General features: G+C 38.9%; 1 protein-coding gene across 1 annotated transcript in view; it reads left to right on the forward strand.

Moving 5' to 3' along the window:
- CHM (CHM Rab escort protein) overlaps positions 1-13870 on the forward strand; it is a 133424-nt gene that overhangs the window by 35914 nt on the left and 83640 nt on the right. Inside the window, exons 3-4 of the mRNA XM_090264997.1 lie at positions 8594-8666; positions 11580-11704. Coding sequence (XP_090121123.1) covers positions 8594-8666; positions 11580-11704 — 198 coding nt within the window. The remainder of the gene's footprint in view (positions 1-8593; positions 8667-11579; positions 11705-13870) is intronic.

The following is a 13870-nucleotide window of genomic DNA, read 5'->3' on the forward strand; positions in this document are numbered from 1 at the left end:
GTTGTCAGTGAACCTGGCTCTGCCTGGCTGGTCCTGGACTGGAGGAATTACCATTGAGCTGGAGACATCCTGGGCGTGTTCTCCTGTGTCCATACTTTGCAAAGAGCAGGGTGATGATACTATGTGCTGGTCACTGCTTAGAGTGCTTTTATTCTTCTTTCACAGATAAAATAACCGAGGCTTTAAAGTCACCTCTGTGAGGTTGTTGGCTGAGCTCATGCAACTAGTAAAAGGCACAGCTCGGCGATTTGCATCCGGGTCCATCTGATCCCAAAGCCTTGGTTAATAGCAATGCATTAATTATACTAGTCAGAGAAGGAAAACTCTTGACTCCAAAAAACCTCCGCTGCCTTGCGGCATACCTCTTCAGGGGAAAGGCTAAGGGAGTAAACCCCGACAGAAAATCCGGAGCCGGAGTCCCTAAGGCGGTTTGACGTTGTAGTCAACACCGGCAACTCCTGCGGCGCACCTGAAGCCAAGCTGTATTGACTCCGTCTTTCCCTTGGACCCTTCAGCTGCGAAGAGAGGGGGGGTCTGCTGCATGGGCAACAGCAGACCCTCCATATCACCCCGCCCAGGTTCTGTAGCTTCAGCTTCACTGGAGAGGACACTCCAGCGTCATCGCAAGATGTCGATTCAACACGGGAGGAGACAGATACCGTGTCACTCCCGAGTCGGACTGCACAGCCATTCTCGGCGGTGCAGATAGACTCTTAAGAAGCTACACCATCGTCTCTCGAGACGGACGGCTGCCGACGACGACGACGACGAATTATACTAGTCAACAGTTATTGCCATGCATTAACGGTTCCACAGTGACCAAAGTACTGTCCTTGTCCTTAAGTTGCTTGGAGTCTAGTCCCAGGAAACACTCATGCAGTCTGAGCTACATGCAGAGCTATGGAAGCAGAAATCAGTTCTCTTGCATATCGGAGAGGTGGCGGTCTCCCAGAGAAGAGGAAATTGGATCTGCATGGTTCTGACTGGTTGGACTAGTTCCGTCATTAGTTTGTGATGTAATAGCATTTTGAGCATAGGGGAATAGCATTATTAAAGTGGAGAGACGCGCAGGCGCTTCTCTCTGTGTGTGGTTCTGGCTGATGCATTGGGTGCATTGCAGAGGGGGGTACTGTCCAGAGACAAGGCTGGAGAGTTACACTGGAATTAAGGTTTGAAGGGTCCTGTAAGTGAGGCTTCAAGATGCTTAATGGCAAATGCCTCTAGAGTAGAGTCCCAAGTCCTTCCATCGCTACAGGACCCTAACGTGGAGGCCAGGTTGGGAAGGGAAGGAACTAGAGGCAGGGAAGCCTTTGAGGAGGCTAACACATAAACGGGATAGGAGATAGGGCTTCGATAAGGCAGCAGTGGTAGGGATGACAAAGACAGAATGGATTTGGGAAATCTAGGATTGACACGTGAGGAAAGAATGCTTTTAGCACAGGCAGCTGGAAGAATGGTGTTGGCTTTTATTGAAATAGGGAAACCAGGAAGAAACGCAGGTCGGGGCTGGGGGACATCTATTACATTTGTCTCTTGGACATGGAAAGATGGAAGTTAACCTGGGACATTGATTGAAAGTAGATGTCAAAGAAGCTGCTGACGCACAGTAGGGATTTTCAGCCCAGAAATAGCTATGAGTCTGGAGCTCAGCAGAGGGACCCAGATTGGAGATAGCAGCTTGTGAGTCACCACGGGAGAAGCAATAATCGAGTCATTGAGGGCAGCCTTCGTACGTTACCTGGCTTGCTTGTCTAAAGGTGGGTTTGAATGTGTGGGCTAGTGTCCAATGAGTAATAACTCTGAAACACAGGGCGGTCCCTTCTCCAGCCCCAAAGGCTGGGAGCACAGCCTGGCATTTCATTCTGGCAGGCTGATCTGATTGCCAAAGCCCCTTCGTGTAGCTGCATGGGACTCTCCTTCATTGTTGGCCGGCAATTTTATACAAAAGCTCTCCCATATCACTGATTTTTTCATAATTGAATATGAAAATGAAACAATCTAAATAAACTTCAGTATACTTTATTTATACATCATGTATTGAAATGAAAATTTGTATGCACATATCTTCTATATAACTTACTACCATTTTTTTTTTTTGGTATGATAAACTATAGCATTCACTCACATGCAATGGTACACAACAGGTTTCACAAATATATCTAGTTTCACTGCGCTTTTCTTTTTTGCTGTGTTGGTGGTTTAATATCAGATTCATAATTATCTTCTGACAGACCATCATCTTCCACATCACCGCTATGTACTTCAAAGTCGCTGGGCCAATCAGAAAAAGCATCTGCATATAATTCACTTAAACATTCTCCACTGTCGCAATGCCATATCTGAAATTTTTGCAATGCTAAAATTGTGATACAACCCAGAATATCTAGAAAAAATGATTTTTTTATAATAAAGTAAACCTGATTGAATGCGATTAAGAAAACTTACAAAATTCTTCATTATTCTCAGTTTTAAGAATTGTATAAGCTCATGCAAGTGCAAACACGAGCTAACTCACTGCACTGTCGGTCAACAACATTTGGGCTTGAAAAGATGAGTTTTTGTTTTTTTTTTGTTTTTTTGTGACTGGTTAACGATGTGTTAAAACCAAGTAAGGGCCCCTGTCTTCCTCTCTAACATTAGAAGTACATCTGCATAGTCGACCAAGGAAGCCCACCTTCCTTGATCTTGGAAGGAGGGGATGGTGAAAGCAGATTGGCTTTCTTGTGTGCCTGGTATGTGGAAATTTTAGTAAATGAGAGTTTGTGCAGACAGTAAGTCCAGTGTATCCTCTAGCCTCTTCTGTTACTTGTCAGCCAGGAAGATAGAAACATGTCGTGATTCTTTGTAGTACTGCAACCAAATTTAAACAGAATAGAACCTCTTTTAATGTGCATAACTGTAGCGTATTCAGTAATAGCTGGCGAATCAATATCAGCAGACATGCCACACTGTCATTTTTCTGTGCCTATCATATACAGAAAGATATTTGTGCACGTTAGATATGAGTTATACAAAAAAATCGGTGGTATTGTGGGTCCTAGAAATGAATGGTCCCTCCAGCTCTGTTATTAGAGTAGATCTAGCCATGAACCTGTTATCCCATTTTCATTATCTAGATGAATTGTCGAAGCAAAACGAAACTTCACCTTCATTCCGTTGCCTTTAAGTCAGATTCCAGGATTTGTATTATATGCTTATGTTTCTGATTTAAAATATTCTGATCTTGTAGATTGTGGGAGACAGTGTTATGTAACGTAGTGGAAAAAGCAGAGGCTTTGGGGCCTCATAGGCTGTGGGCTGAATTCCAGGCTTTGCCATTTCCCAGCTGAGTTAAAGAAGACACTCAATTTCACGGGTGGTTTTAGTTTAGTTTTGTTTTTTTTCTTTCTGATTTCAAAATGGGGATCATTCTAGCACTGATTTCTCAGGATTCTTGTGAGGATTAAGGGAGATAATGAACAGAGGGATGACAGGGTCAACCTAGGCAGTATCCTGTTTTTCTCCTTCCCTTAATAATGAATTAAGCCAGCATTTCTCAAAATGTATTTTGTTGAACTCCAGCCCCTCCAAATGCTTCAAAAATGTTTATTGTTCAACTGAGTTTGTTCCCTCTTGGGAAGAACAGACATTAACATATTTAACGATGCTGATAAGCTCGACCATAGATCATTTTTGGTGGTGGTTTAACTTTTTAAACCTAGCGTTTTCCAAATTCATTTTGTCACTGGGCCTTATTTTTTTCTTGGAATATCTATTAACCAGCCCAGGCTATTGATGGGATACATTTTGAAAAAGGTGTTTAGTAATCAGGTCCAGGTGCTAGTAGAAATCTTAAGTGTTGAGTGACGTTGAGCCAAAGTCACCATTATAATAGCATGAGGACCCCATGATGTCAGCCAGCTCAGAGGTTTGGGGTTGCTTACGTTGCGTTAGACAGGATTGGGGTTCAGGAGAACTGGGTTTCTGCTGCAGTTCTCCCCTTCTTCCATTGTCATTGTCATGGAAGAACCCAGGTGAGAATAGAAAAAAGAAATTGGAAAATTACAAGTGCTGTCAGTGGAAGGCGGTACCACCGAAGTCACAGACTGTGACCTCACAGTGGTTTTATTATTATTATTATTATTATTATTATTATTATTATTATTATTATTATTATTATTGTAGGAGCAGTGAGTACAGAGTAGGGGGGTGTAGAGGTGGAGCTAGGTTGCTTCCCTTTTCCATGGAGCACACTTGGGCCCCATCAGCTACCTTCTGAAAACATTTTCAACTCTTGGGTTTCTTAATAATTAAAAATGATTCCCAGATGAACGTGCCTGACTGTCAGGAGCTCTGTGTTTTGTCAGTGTTCTATAGAAGCCATTGCCCAGTACAGGGTGTAGGTTAGCATCATGCAGCCATAGTGGGTGCTGAATATCAAATACCAAATTGTCCTAAAGATGCACAGTGGAAAAGAAGATAGTTAGGATTTAAGTAACATAGTTAATTGAGAGATTTAATTGTTGAGCCTTCTCATACAGTTCAACTTGATGTCCACCTATAATGTATATTTCTTTTGTTATCAGACATTAAGCAAAGTGATGTTGCTTTAACATTAAACACTGGGTAAAGAATGAGAAATCTCTTGTTACTGTTTTAATACTATTTTTCCTGTGTTCCATGAGTTAGTGTTCATGGAGACAGTTATATAATTAATTTCCTTTCTGTGTCTGGAAAAACTTAGGTGGTACTCTGAGTAAGCTTTGTAAAACTTTAGGAAGATTAAAACCATGTTTTCTATAGTTTTAAGGTCAGCATTTCACACAATGGTGAGTTCCGCCTCAGTATTATGGGCTTTTCTATCTTTGAAAATAAAAATGTCCATTTGTGATTTTTACTATTTTAGCTGAAAGTTTTAGATCACCTTCCCGTCATGAAACTTAGAAGGCTTTAAATACAGTTTTTGCTGTGAATACTCATTTTCTACTTCTGTTTAAATACTGTAAATGCTCATTTTCTAGTTCCACAAAGAGATTCTAGTTTTACAGAAGTCTTTTTCATCAGATAAAATAGAATTCCTGGCAATAGAGATAAACGTCATCCTTCATCATAAACTAATTTTTCCTTTACTTGATGTACAGAGGCAGTTTTGACACAAAATTGGCAGAAAATGTTTCATTCCCCTTTTTTCTCATTTTTTTTTTCTGTCAGGAATTTCTCACTTTAGCCTTAAAATAAATTGTGTATCTATGGGACTTTAGAAACAAAATCAGTAACCTGGTGTTGTTATTCCCTCCAGAAAGTTTTCAGGATAGTGGAAAAAAGTATTCTATAAATTGAATTTAAATGTCAGAGTTTTGAAGCTGTATCTTTAAAGATGCAATTTAAGAAAGCACGTGGTGATCTTTAATTGTTACTATTTCTGTTGCAATAATATTATGGAGAGCATATTAGAATGTTACATTGATTTCTTCTTTTTTTTTTCCCCATACTGATTCTGATACCTAAAGTCTTTGGCTTTCTCTTTAAGGGATATTATAAGCCATCTTTAGAGCCATATAAATACCAAAATGCGTTTAGCCAAAATGTGTGTTGGTTTTATAGTGAGTTTATTAATAATTATGTTACCATCTTTTGTCAGAAGGACCACGGTAATGAAAACCACGTTTCACCTTTTACTCGCATAATTGGATGAGATCGCCAGATGCTGGTGTTAAGATCACATCAACAGGAAAAGTTGAAAATGGGAGCTCCGTGGAAAAATACTAGACCCAATTAGCTCTGTCAAAGACCATATGAGCAAGTATAGGGGAGAAAAATAGATTTTGACCATGAACTGACCTCAGGTCATTTAATAATGGAAAAGAACAGCAAGATGGTCCTTCTTATGGTTTTGTTTTTAGGCTTTTGATAATAGCAGAAAATACCTTGGAAATTGGTACATCATGGTCAGTGTTTGAAAACTCATGTTAGATTAATTTTGTTTTTCTAACATTTTATTATGATAATTTTCAGACATACTGGAAGTTAAAAAATCATACAGTGAACACCTATATATCCACCACCTAGATTCTGCCATTAACATGTTGCTGTATTTGCTTTATTGAATCACTATCCATGTATTCATTTTTCTGTCAATCCACTTCAAAGTTAAGTTGAACACATCCAGAACCATCTATCTGGAATACTTGAGTATGCATATAATGAACTGGAGTTCAGAATTTGTTTATGGTTCTTTTTTCAAGATAATGTTATATGCAATGAAATGCACAGACATTAAGTGTGCTAATATAATAAATTCTGGCAAATTAATACACTTGTTTAACTGAGAACTTTATTACAATAAAGAACATTGCAATTACTCCAGAAAGTTCCCTCATGCCTCTTCAAAGTCAAGTCCTGCCCTTACTCCCACCTTCAAAGGCAGCCACTCTTGGGATATTTCTCATCGTATGTTAATTATCTTAGCTTGTCCTAGAACTTTACATGAATGGGATCTTGGAGAGTGTACTCTTTGGGTGTCAAGCTTCTTTCACTAAGAATAACATTTTTGAGGTTCATCTGTGTTGTTGGCACGTATCAGTGGTTTATTCCCTCTCACTGGTGAGTAGTGTCTGTCCTATGGATATATCGCAGCTTATTTATCCATCCTCCTATTTATTGATGGATACTCGAATTGTTACCAGTTTGGAACCATGAATGAACCAAAATGCTATGCTTTTCTTGTGTGGAAATAGCTAGGAATGGAATTACTGGGTCATAGGGTAGGCATGTGTTTAGTTTTGTAAGAAACTTCCCGACATTTCTCCCAAGTGTACCTTCTGGCCACTCATAGCAATGCCTGGTGTTGTCAGTCTTTTCTAGTTGAACTGTTCTGGTGGACATGTGGTGTTATCTTATTTTGCTCATTGTTAGTGCTTAGTATGCACTCACCTAATGACTAGTGATGTGGAGCCCTTTTCATGTGCTCATTAATCACATCGGTCTTCCTTTGTGAAATCCGTTCAAATCCTTTGCCCATTTGAATATTTGTCTTTTTATAAAGTTGAAATTTATATATATATATATATATATAAATGATACATTTTGTGGAGAAGTTTTCCATTTCAATTAATTCTAATTGAGCAGTAGTTTTTATTACTTTTCGTGTCCTGAGGAAGCTTTGTCTACTCACAGTGGCACACATCGGTTGTCTATTTATTACAAGTGTAGGAGAGGATGTGGAGAAAAGGGACCCTCATTCACCACTGGTGGGAGTGGGAGCTGGTGCAGCCGCTGTGGGAAACAGCATGGAGGCTCCTCACACAACACGAGAGTTACCATATGGCCCAACAACCCCTCAATTGTGTATGTACTCGAAAAGTTTGAAAGCATTTATTTGTAAATATATATGTACCGTTACGTTCATCGTGTCGTTATTCACAGTGGCCGAGACATGGAAACAACCAAAGTGTCCTTCGATAGGGAATTGGCTAGAGAAGAGGTGGCACATACATACAATGGAACACTACTCGGCCATAAAGAAGGATGACATACTGCCATTTGTGACAACATGGATGGGTCATGAGAAGATCATGCTAAGCGAAATAAGTCAGACAGAAAAAGCCAAGAACCATACATAGAATTTCACTCACATGTGGGATATAAACCTGAAACTCACAGACACAGACAACAGTCTGGTGGTTACCAGAGGGAGGGGTTAAGGGATAGTAAAGGGTAGGTGGGTTCAAATACATGGCGACAGAACATGATTTGACTTTGGGAGGTGGGCACACAATGCTATGTGAATATCATGTATCATACAGATATACACTTGAAACCTATATAATCTTGAAAAAAATCACTAGAATATTAGACACAGCAATAAAATAAAAGCTGATTATTCTTCAGCTCCATGCCAACACTTGATTGAGAAGAGAAATATATCAGAATTTTGAAAAGATATCCAGTAGCATAATGGTTGAGTAATTTTGAATAGCATATTAAGGGTTTTGGTTTTGCTTCATTTTAAAAAGAGATTTTATATATTTTTGTTTCATTAGATGAAGAGGAGCGAAAATGAAAACCAAACCAAGAATCTTACCCCCACCCCCAAGAACCAGAGCGGGATTGGGTGTAGTTCGGACCCACCGCTACATTGGTAGTAGCCAGTTATGGATGTGTGTGGGGGATGGGTTTGGTGCTGGTGGTGGGAGTGGACATTTAACTGTTTCTAGAAAAGTTAGCAGTTTCTCCAGTGGCTTTCTTGGAGATCTACCGCGCGTTCCCCCTGCCGCTTTTGTTAACCCAGGACTCAGATTTGTTCGTGTTTATCTGCTCAATGCCCATATCAACCTGTTCACAATCACATGGTGAGTGAAGAAGTCTCTGAAGGAGGCCAAAGAGATTTTCAGCTCCTCACACAATGGAAAGTAACCTTGCGGATGTAAGCGGCCACTTCTACTTATTTCAGGCTACTGTTCCCTCTAATCTCAGCATCCCAGTTCTGCGTGCTTTTGAGCTTTGAGGTGGCCATTACTGAGAATGGAATGAGTTGAAGGGTCAAGGGTAGTTTGTTGATAAAGATTGGTGACTAGATTTTTATACCCTTTGCTCTTATTTTTTATTGTTACAGAAGAAGCTACTATGGAGGAAACTGGGCCAGTTTTAGCTTTTCGGGACTGTTGTCCTGGATAAAGGAACACCAGGTAAAGTTCCTACCTACTTCATTAATCTACTGGGTTTTATATGCGTCATGGGATGGAACACGATCCTAGGCTTCATCTGTAATATAGGGTTAATAGTTATTTCTTATTTTCCTAAAAACTATGCGGTCACTACTTCAGCTGATATTTTTCCCATGCCTTCAAAATATAGATAACACTTTTTAAATATAAATAGGTGTGTTGGCTGGAAAGTAAAGCACATATACTTTATATCATTTTGTAATTATTCTGTATGCCCAAATATAAGGCAAGTTTTTTTCCCCTAAAATAGTTTTTCATAAAAACCACTTCAGTTCTTATAAAATGTCACCTATACTAGTTGTTCTTTTAGTGAGTATATTTTTTTGGGAAAAAAAAAACACTATTTGGGGAAGATACATTCATTTGAAATGATCTCAGTCATTTATGGTTTTACATAATTATAGAAGTCATCTGACAGAACCAGTAAAAATAAAAAGCAAGGAAAACATTTAATATAAATTTAGCAATGTTTTCCCAGGGGCAGGGCCTCCTTACTGTAACTGTTGTATGTCATTGTAAAGAAGTTTGTTAGAGCTTATTTAAAGCATATTAATGGGAGATTGCCTGTGTTACGAAGTTTATCAATTTTTTTGACATGGATTTAAAAATAAGTGTCCCAATTTTAGATTAATCGTATATGTGGCTTGACATGAAATTTCTGCTGAGAGCATCATACCATGTAATGATGGAATCAGAAGCTGATACATCTCAAGAGCATTTAGGCAGGCTAGAAAGAGGATGTCCTAGTCTAGAAAATTGTACTCAGTTAGCTAAAACAATATAGCTGAGACTTACTAAGCACTTACATTTGCCAAGCCCCACACTAAGCATTGTGGTTGGACTGTGTAATTTTATGGTGTTCATGGCGCAGAAAGTGCTTCCGGTGTTGAAGGATCAATAAAGACTCAGTTTGAACAATATTGTTTTATAGAACTGAGAGTGTGGAGAAATAATCAATATTTGTAAAATAGCATTTCATGTAATTCAAACTAAATCAGGGAAGTATGTGTTATAAGTAGCCGTTAAAATGTTTCCTCTCTGTGCCTTAACTATTCATCTACTTACGTTTATAAGCAGCCCCTCTGTGAACCTTGTCCTTGGGAAGTCTCTGTGAGGGTCACCAAATAGGAGGCTTCTCTTGTACTTCCATGCTTCAGGAGAAAATTTAATCTAGATTCCCAGAACAACAACCAAATGCCCCCATTGGCTGCATGGAAAAATTTTGGTGAGTGAAGGGATTTAAACAGAAAATTGGTAATGGGTTAGATTTATTGAAATAAACTATTTTTGTAGATGTTTCTTCTATTTTAACATTCCATTTACTTGCGAATCTTGACCCGGTCCCTGGATCCTTTAACCCTCCCCAGTCAAAGTTCCTGGACTTCACCTTCTCCTTGTACTTACGTTGAGGTGTCTAATGCTACCTAACAATCACACTTAATTATAAGAGCTGTCTGCCACTTCTTTTCTTCAGTTTCAAATGTTAAATTCAGCCCTGGCTGGTGTGGCCCAGTGGATTGAACACTGGCCTGAGAACCAAAGGGTTGCTGGCTCGATTCCCAGTTAGGGCTCATGCCTGAGTTGTGGGCCAGGTCCCCAGCTGGGGGTGTGTGAGAGGCAACCACACACTGATGTGTCTCTCCCTCTCACCTTCCCTTCCCCTCTCTCTAAAAATAAATAAATAAATAAATAAAACCATTTAAAAATTAAAAACGAATGTTAAGTTGCAAGACAGTGAAACTTCTTAAGTGAAATGTATTGGAGTGCCATTGGTTAATGAGATCATGTAGATTTCTAGTGTACATGTGTGTACATCGTATTGTGTGCCCACCACCCAAAGTCAGCTCTTCTTCCGTCACCATACGTTTGACCCCGTCGGCCTTTACCACCTGCCCACTGCCCTCCTCTGGTAACCACCACACTGTCAGACAGTGAAACTTTTAAAAATAACCACTGCCCTACTTTATCAAGTCTGTAAGTTGAGAAATTTTCTGAGGTGAATTTCCTTAAAGGATATTGTAGTTATACCTTACTACTAGTTCTCCGAGTATATGTAATATATTTTTGAACTGTTTTGGTCTGAGAGATGGGTGTCAAATAGATTAAAAATTTAAACAGATTAAAAATTGATCCTTGACATTTGAGAAAGGTCTATGCTGGCGTCTTCAAAATTCCCCTGTGTTTAGATCTTGCTATATCATAATTTTCTCCCGGAAATATTATATAAGTAGGAATTACTGAGAATTTCAAAGGACTACTTTCAATCCGTAGTGATAGTTTACATACTTTATACTTTATTGTTTTTATTGTCTTTCTGAATATAAAATATTAAGGGGTTGATTATTACTGTGATTACTAAAGTCCTTACTTATGCTGGGGTGAGTACTTTTCAAAAATACTTTTTACATATATTCAAAATTTGACATGGCTAGTAAGCATGAAAGATCTAAGAGTAAGTAGAATGAAGTAATTTTGAGTGTGCTATTTTGACAACAAAATGTAAAAATATCGTTATTAACAAATAAGAATCAGAATAGATAAGCTTGATTCTCAGCAGATGAAGCATTATTTGTTGCAGTTTGTAAGCAATGTGAAAACAGCCATGTCCAAATGACTGCACCAAAATATCAAATATTGTGATAGAAGTTTGTAAACCAGACGTCGCTTTTGATTTTATTCATTGTTTTCCTGTCCTTTGGCTGAGGTTGGCACACTGTGGTGCTGCGGTCACTTCAGTGAGTCTGGAGTGATGTCCATCTTGGCCTTTTGATGGGGATGAAAGGACAGGCATGAATTTATAAAGGTACCATTTTTTTCTCAAAGTACAGGTTCAGATCACTCAATTAATGCCCATTTCTCGTCTTTTTCATTTAGGAAAATAGTGACATTGTGAAGGAAAGCCCAGCATGGCAAGAACAGATCCATGAGAATGAAGAAGCCATTGCTCTTAGCAAAGTGGACAAAACCATTCAACATGTGGAAGTGTTTTGTTATGCCAGGTATGAAAATTCCTTATGTAGGATAAAGTAAGTTAATGATTTCTATTTTTTAAGGTTTTATTTACTTATCTTTAGAGAGAGGGGAAGGGAAAAAGAGAGGGAGAGAAACATCAATGTGTGGTTGCCTTTCACATGCCCTGAACTGGGGACCTGGCCCACAACCCAGGCCTGTGCCCTGACTGGGAATCAAACCAGACTGTTTGTTTGGTTCACCAGCTGGTGCTCAATCCACTGAGCCACACGAGACAGGGCAGTTAATGACTTCCTATTCATACTTCTTGAGAAGAAGCCAACAATAAAGATTTATATAGCATCACTTGCTGCATGTCTAATAGATATTGCTGGTTTGTGTTTTTTAAAATGTAACCTTCAGTTTTCTCTCTTTAGATAGTAATGATAATAACATAATAATATCTTATATTAATGACTTATAATTTACCCAGCTGTTTTAAATTTATTATCTTATTCGATTGTTACAACTATCCTGTGCTAGGATACAGCAGATAGTATTAGTTGCATTTTTTTACAGCATCGTTAGTAGCACTAAAAAGGATTAGTTTGCTGAATGTCACACTGTTTGATAAATTTCAAGACCACAGCCCAGCTGGTTAGGAAATGGAGCCTAAGATTAAAACCCAGGGTGTAGTCCATTGTTTTTCTGACTCTTCTGAGATCATGTTTAAAGTAGCAAAATGGAAAATACACACTTTTTCTTACATAGTATTTATCTAAGAAAATTTATGGAAAATTAAAATTTTGAATTTAAAAAATCAGATCGAGTGTTCATAGCATTTGGGACCATACTGTCAATCAGGAGAGAAGAGTGGGAAGCGAGAGTGTTTTAAATATGTCTGACTGAGAGACTTTAGTGGTTTAAAATATTTGAAAAAGTTTATTCCTTCTTATGACAGAGTTTATAGGCTGAAAGGTAGTAATCACATAGTTCGGTGCAATAATTTTAAGTAGTTACAGAGTCAAAGGGTTTAGTACATCAGAGTGTCAGACACTTGAAATGCAAGACACTAGAGATTCTGCTCCAGCAGCATTTATTGAAAAGGCTATTTTTCCTCCGTTGAATTACTTCTGCATCTTCGTCCAAAATCTGTTGGCTGTACTTGGATGGGTTCCTTTCTGGATTCTCTATTCTGTTCCATTTATCTGTTGTACAGATGCTCCTTGAGTTATGATGGGATTATGTTTTGATAAACCCATTGTAAGCTGAAAATATTATAAGTCCAAAATGCATTTAAAATCCATCTAACCTACTGAACATAATAGCTTAGCCTAGCCTACCTTAAATTTGCTCAGGACACAATATGCAAAAATTGCTGGCAACATACTACATGATAAGAACCAATAATCACCCTCGTGGTCAGGTCAGTGACCGCGAGCTGTGATTTGCTGCACTGTCCAGCGTCGCGAGAGACAGAGTATTGTACTGCGTATTCTAACCTGGGAAAAGATCTAAATTTAAAATTTGAAATGTAGTTTGATTGAATGCATATTTCTTTCACATCATCATAAAATCAAAAAATCATAAGTTGAACCTCCGTATGTTGGGACCATCTGTATGTCTTTTTCCACATCTATACCACACGGTCTTCATTACTAGTTATACGAGGTCTGTCTGGAAGGTATCCAGCCTTGTAATAAGAAAAATAGAGACATTTATTGAAGAAGATACAAGAAACACTGTACATAGAACAATGGCACCTCAGTCCCCTTCACAGTAGGCACCTTGGGACCTCACACAGTCCTCCCATTTGCCATCAGCTTCCCCATCATATTTTCCTGAATCTCATTGATGGTCTGAAATCTCTTTCCTTTCAAAAGTGATTTTAGTTTTGGGAAAAGCCAGAAGTCACAGGGCACCAAATCTGGGCTGTAGGGTGCTGGGTCACCTGGGTGATTTGATGTTTCGCAAAAAAAACTCCCTATGAGACGTGATGCATGAGCAGGTGCACTGTTGTGACGAAGCTGCCAATCACCAGTTGCCCATAGCTGCGGCCTTCTGAGTTATCTGAATAGTTTTCATAGAGGAATGTTCAAGCTTAACACAAATTTGTATGCAGATTCATTGCTCTACTTGCTCAGGTATTTTGAATGTGATGACCCCACAGTACACATGCTCACTCAGTGGGGCCTACTGCCCCACTGACTAGTACA

Source organism: Furipterus horrens, unplaced genomic scaffold (genome assembly GCF_987537825.1).
Source record: "Furipterus horrens unplaced genomic scaffold, mFurHor1.1.pri manual_scaffold_17, whole genome shotgun sequence".
NCBI classification, from domain to species: domain Eukaryota; kingdom Metazoa; phylum Chordata; class Mammalia; order Chiroptera; family Furipteridae; genus Furipterus; species Furipterus horrens.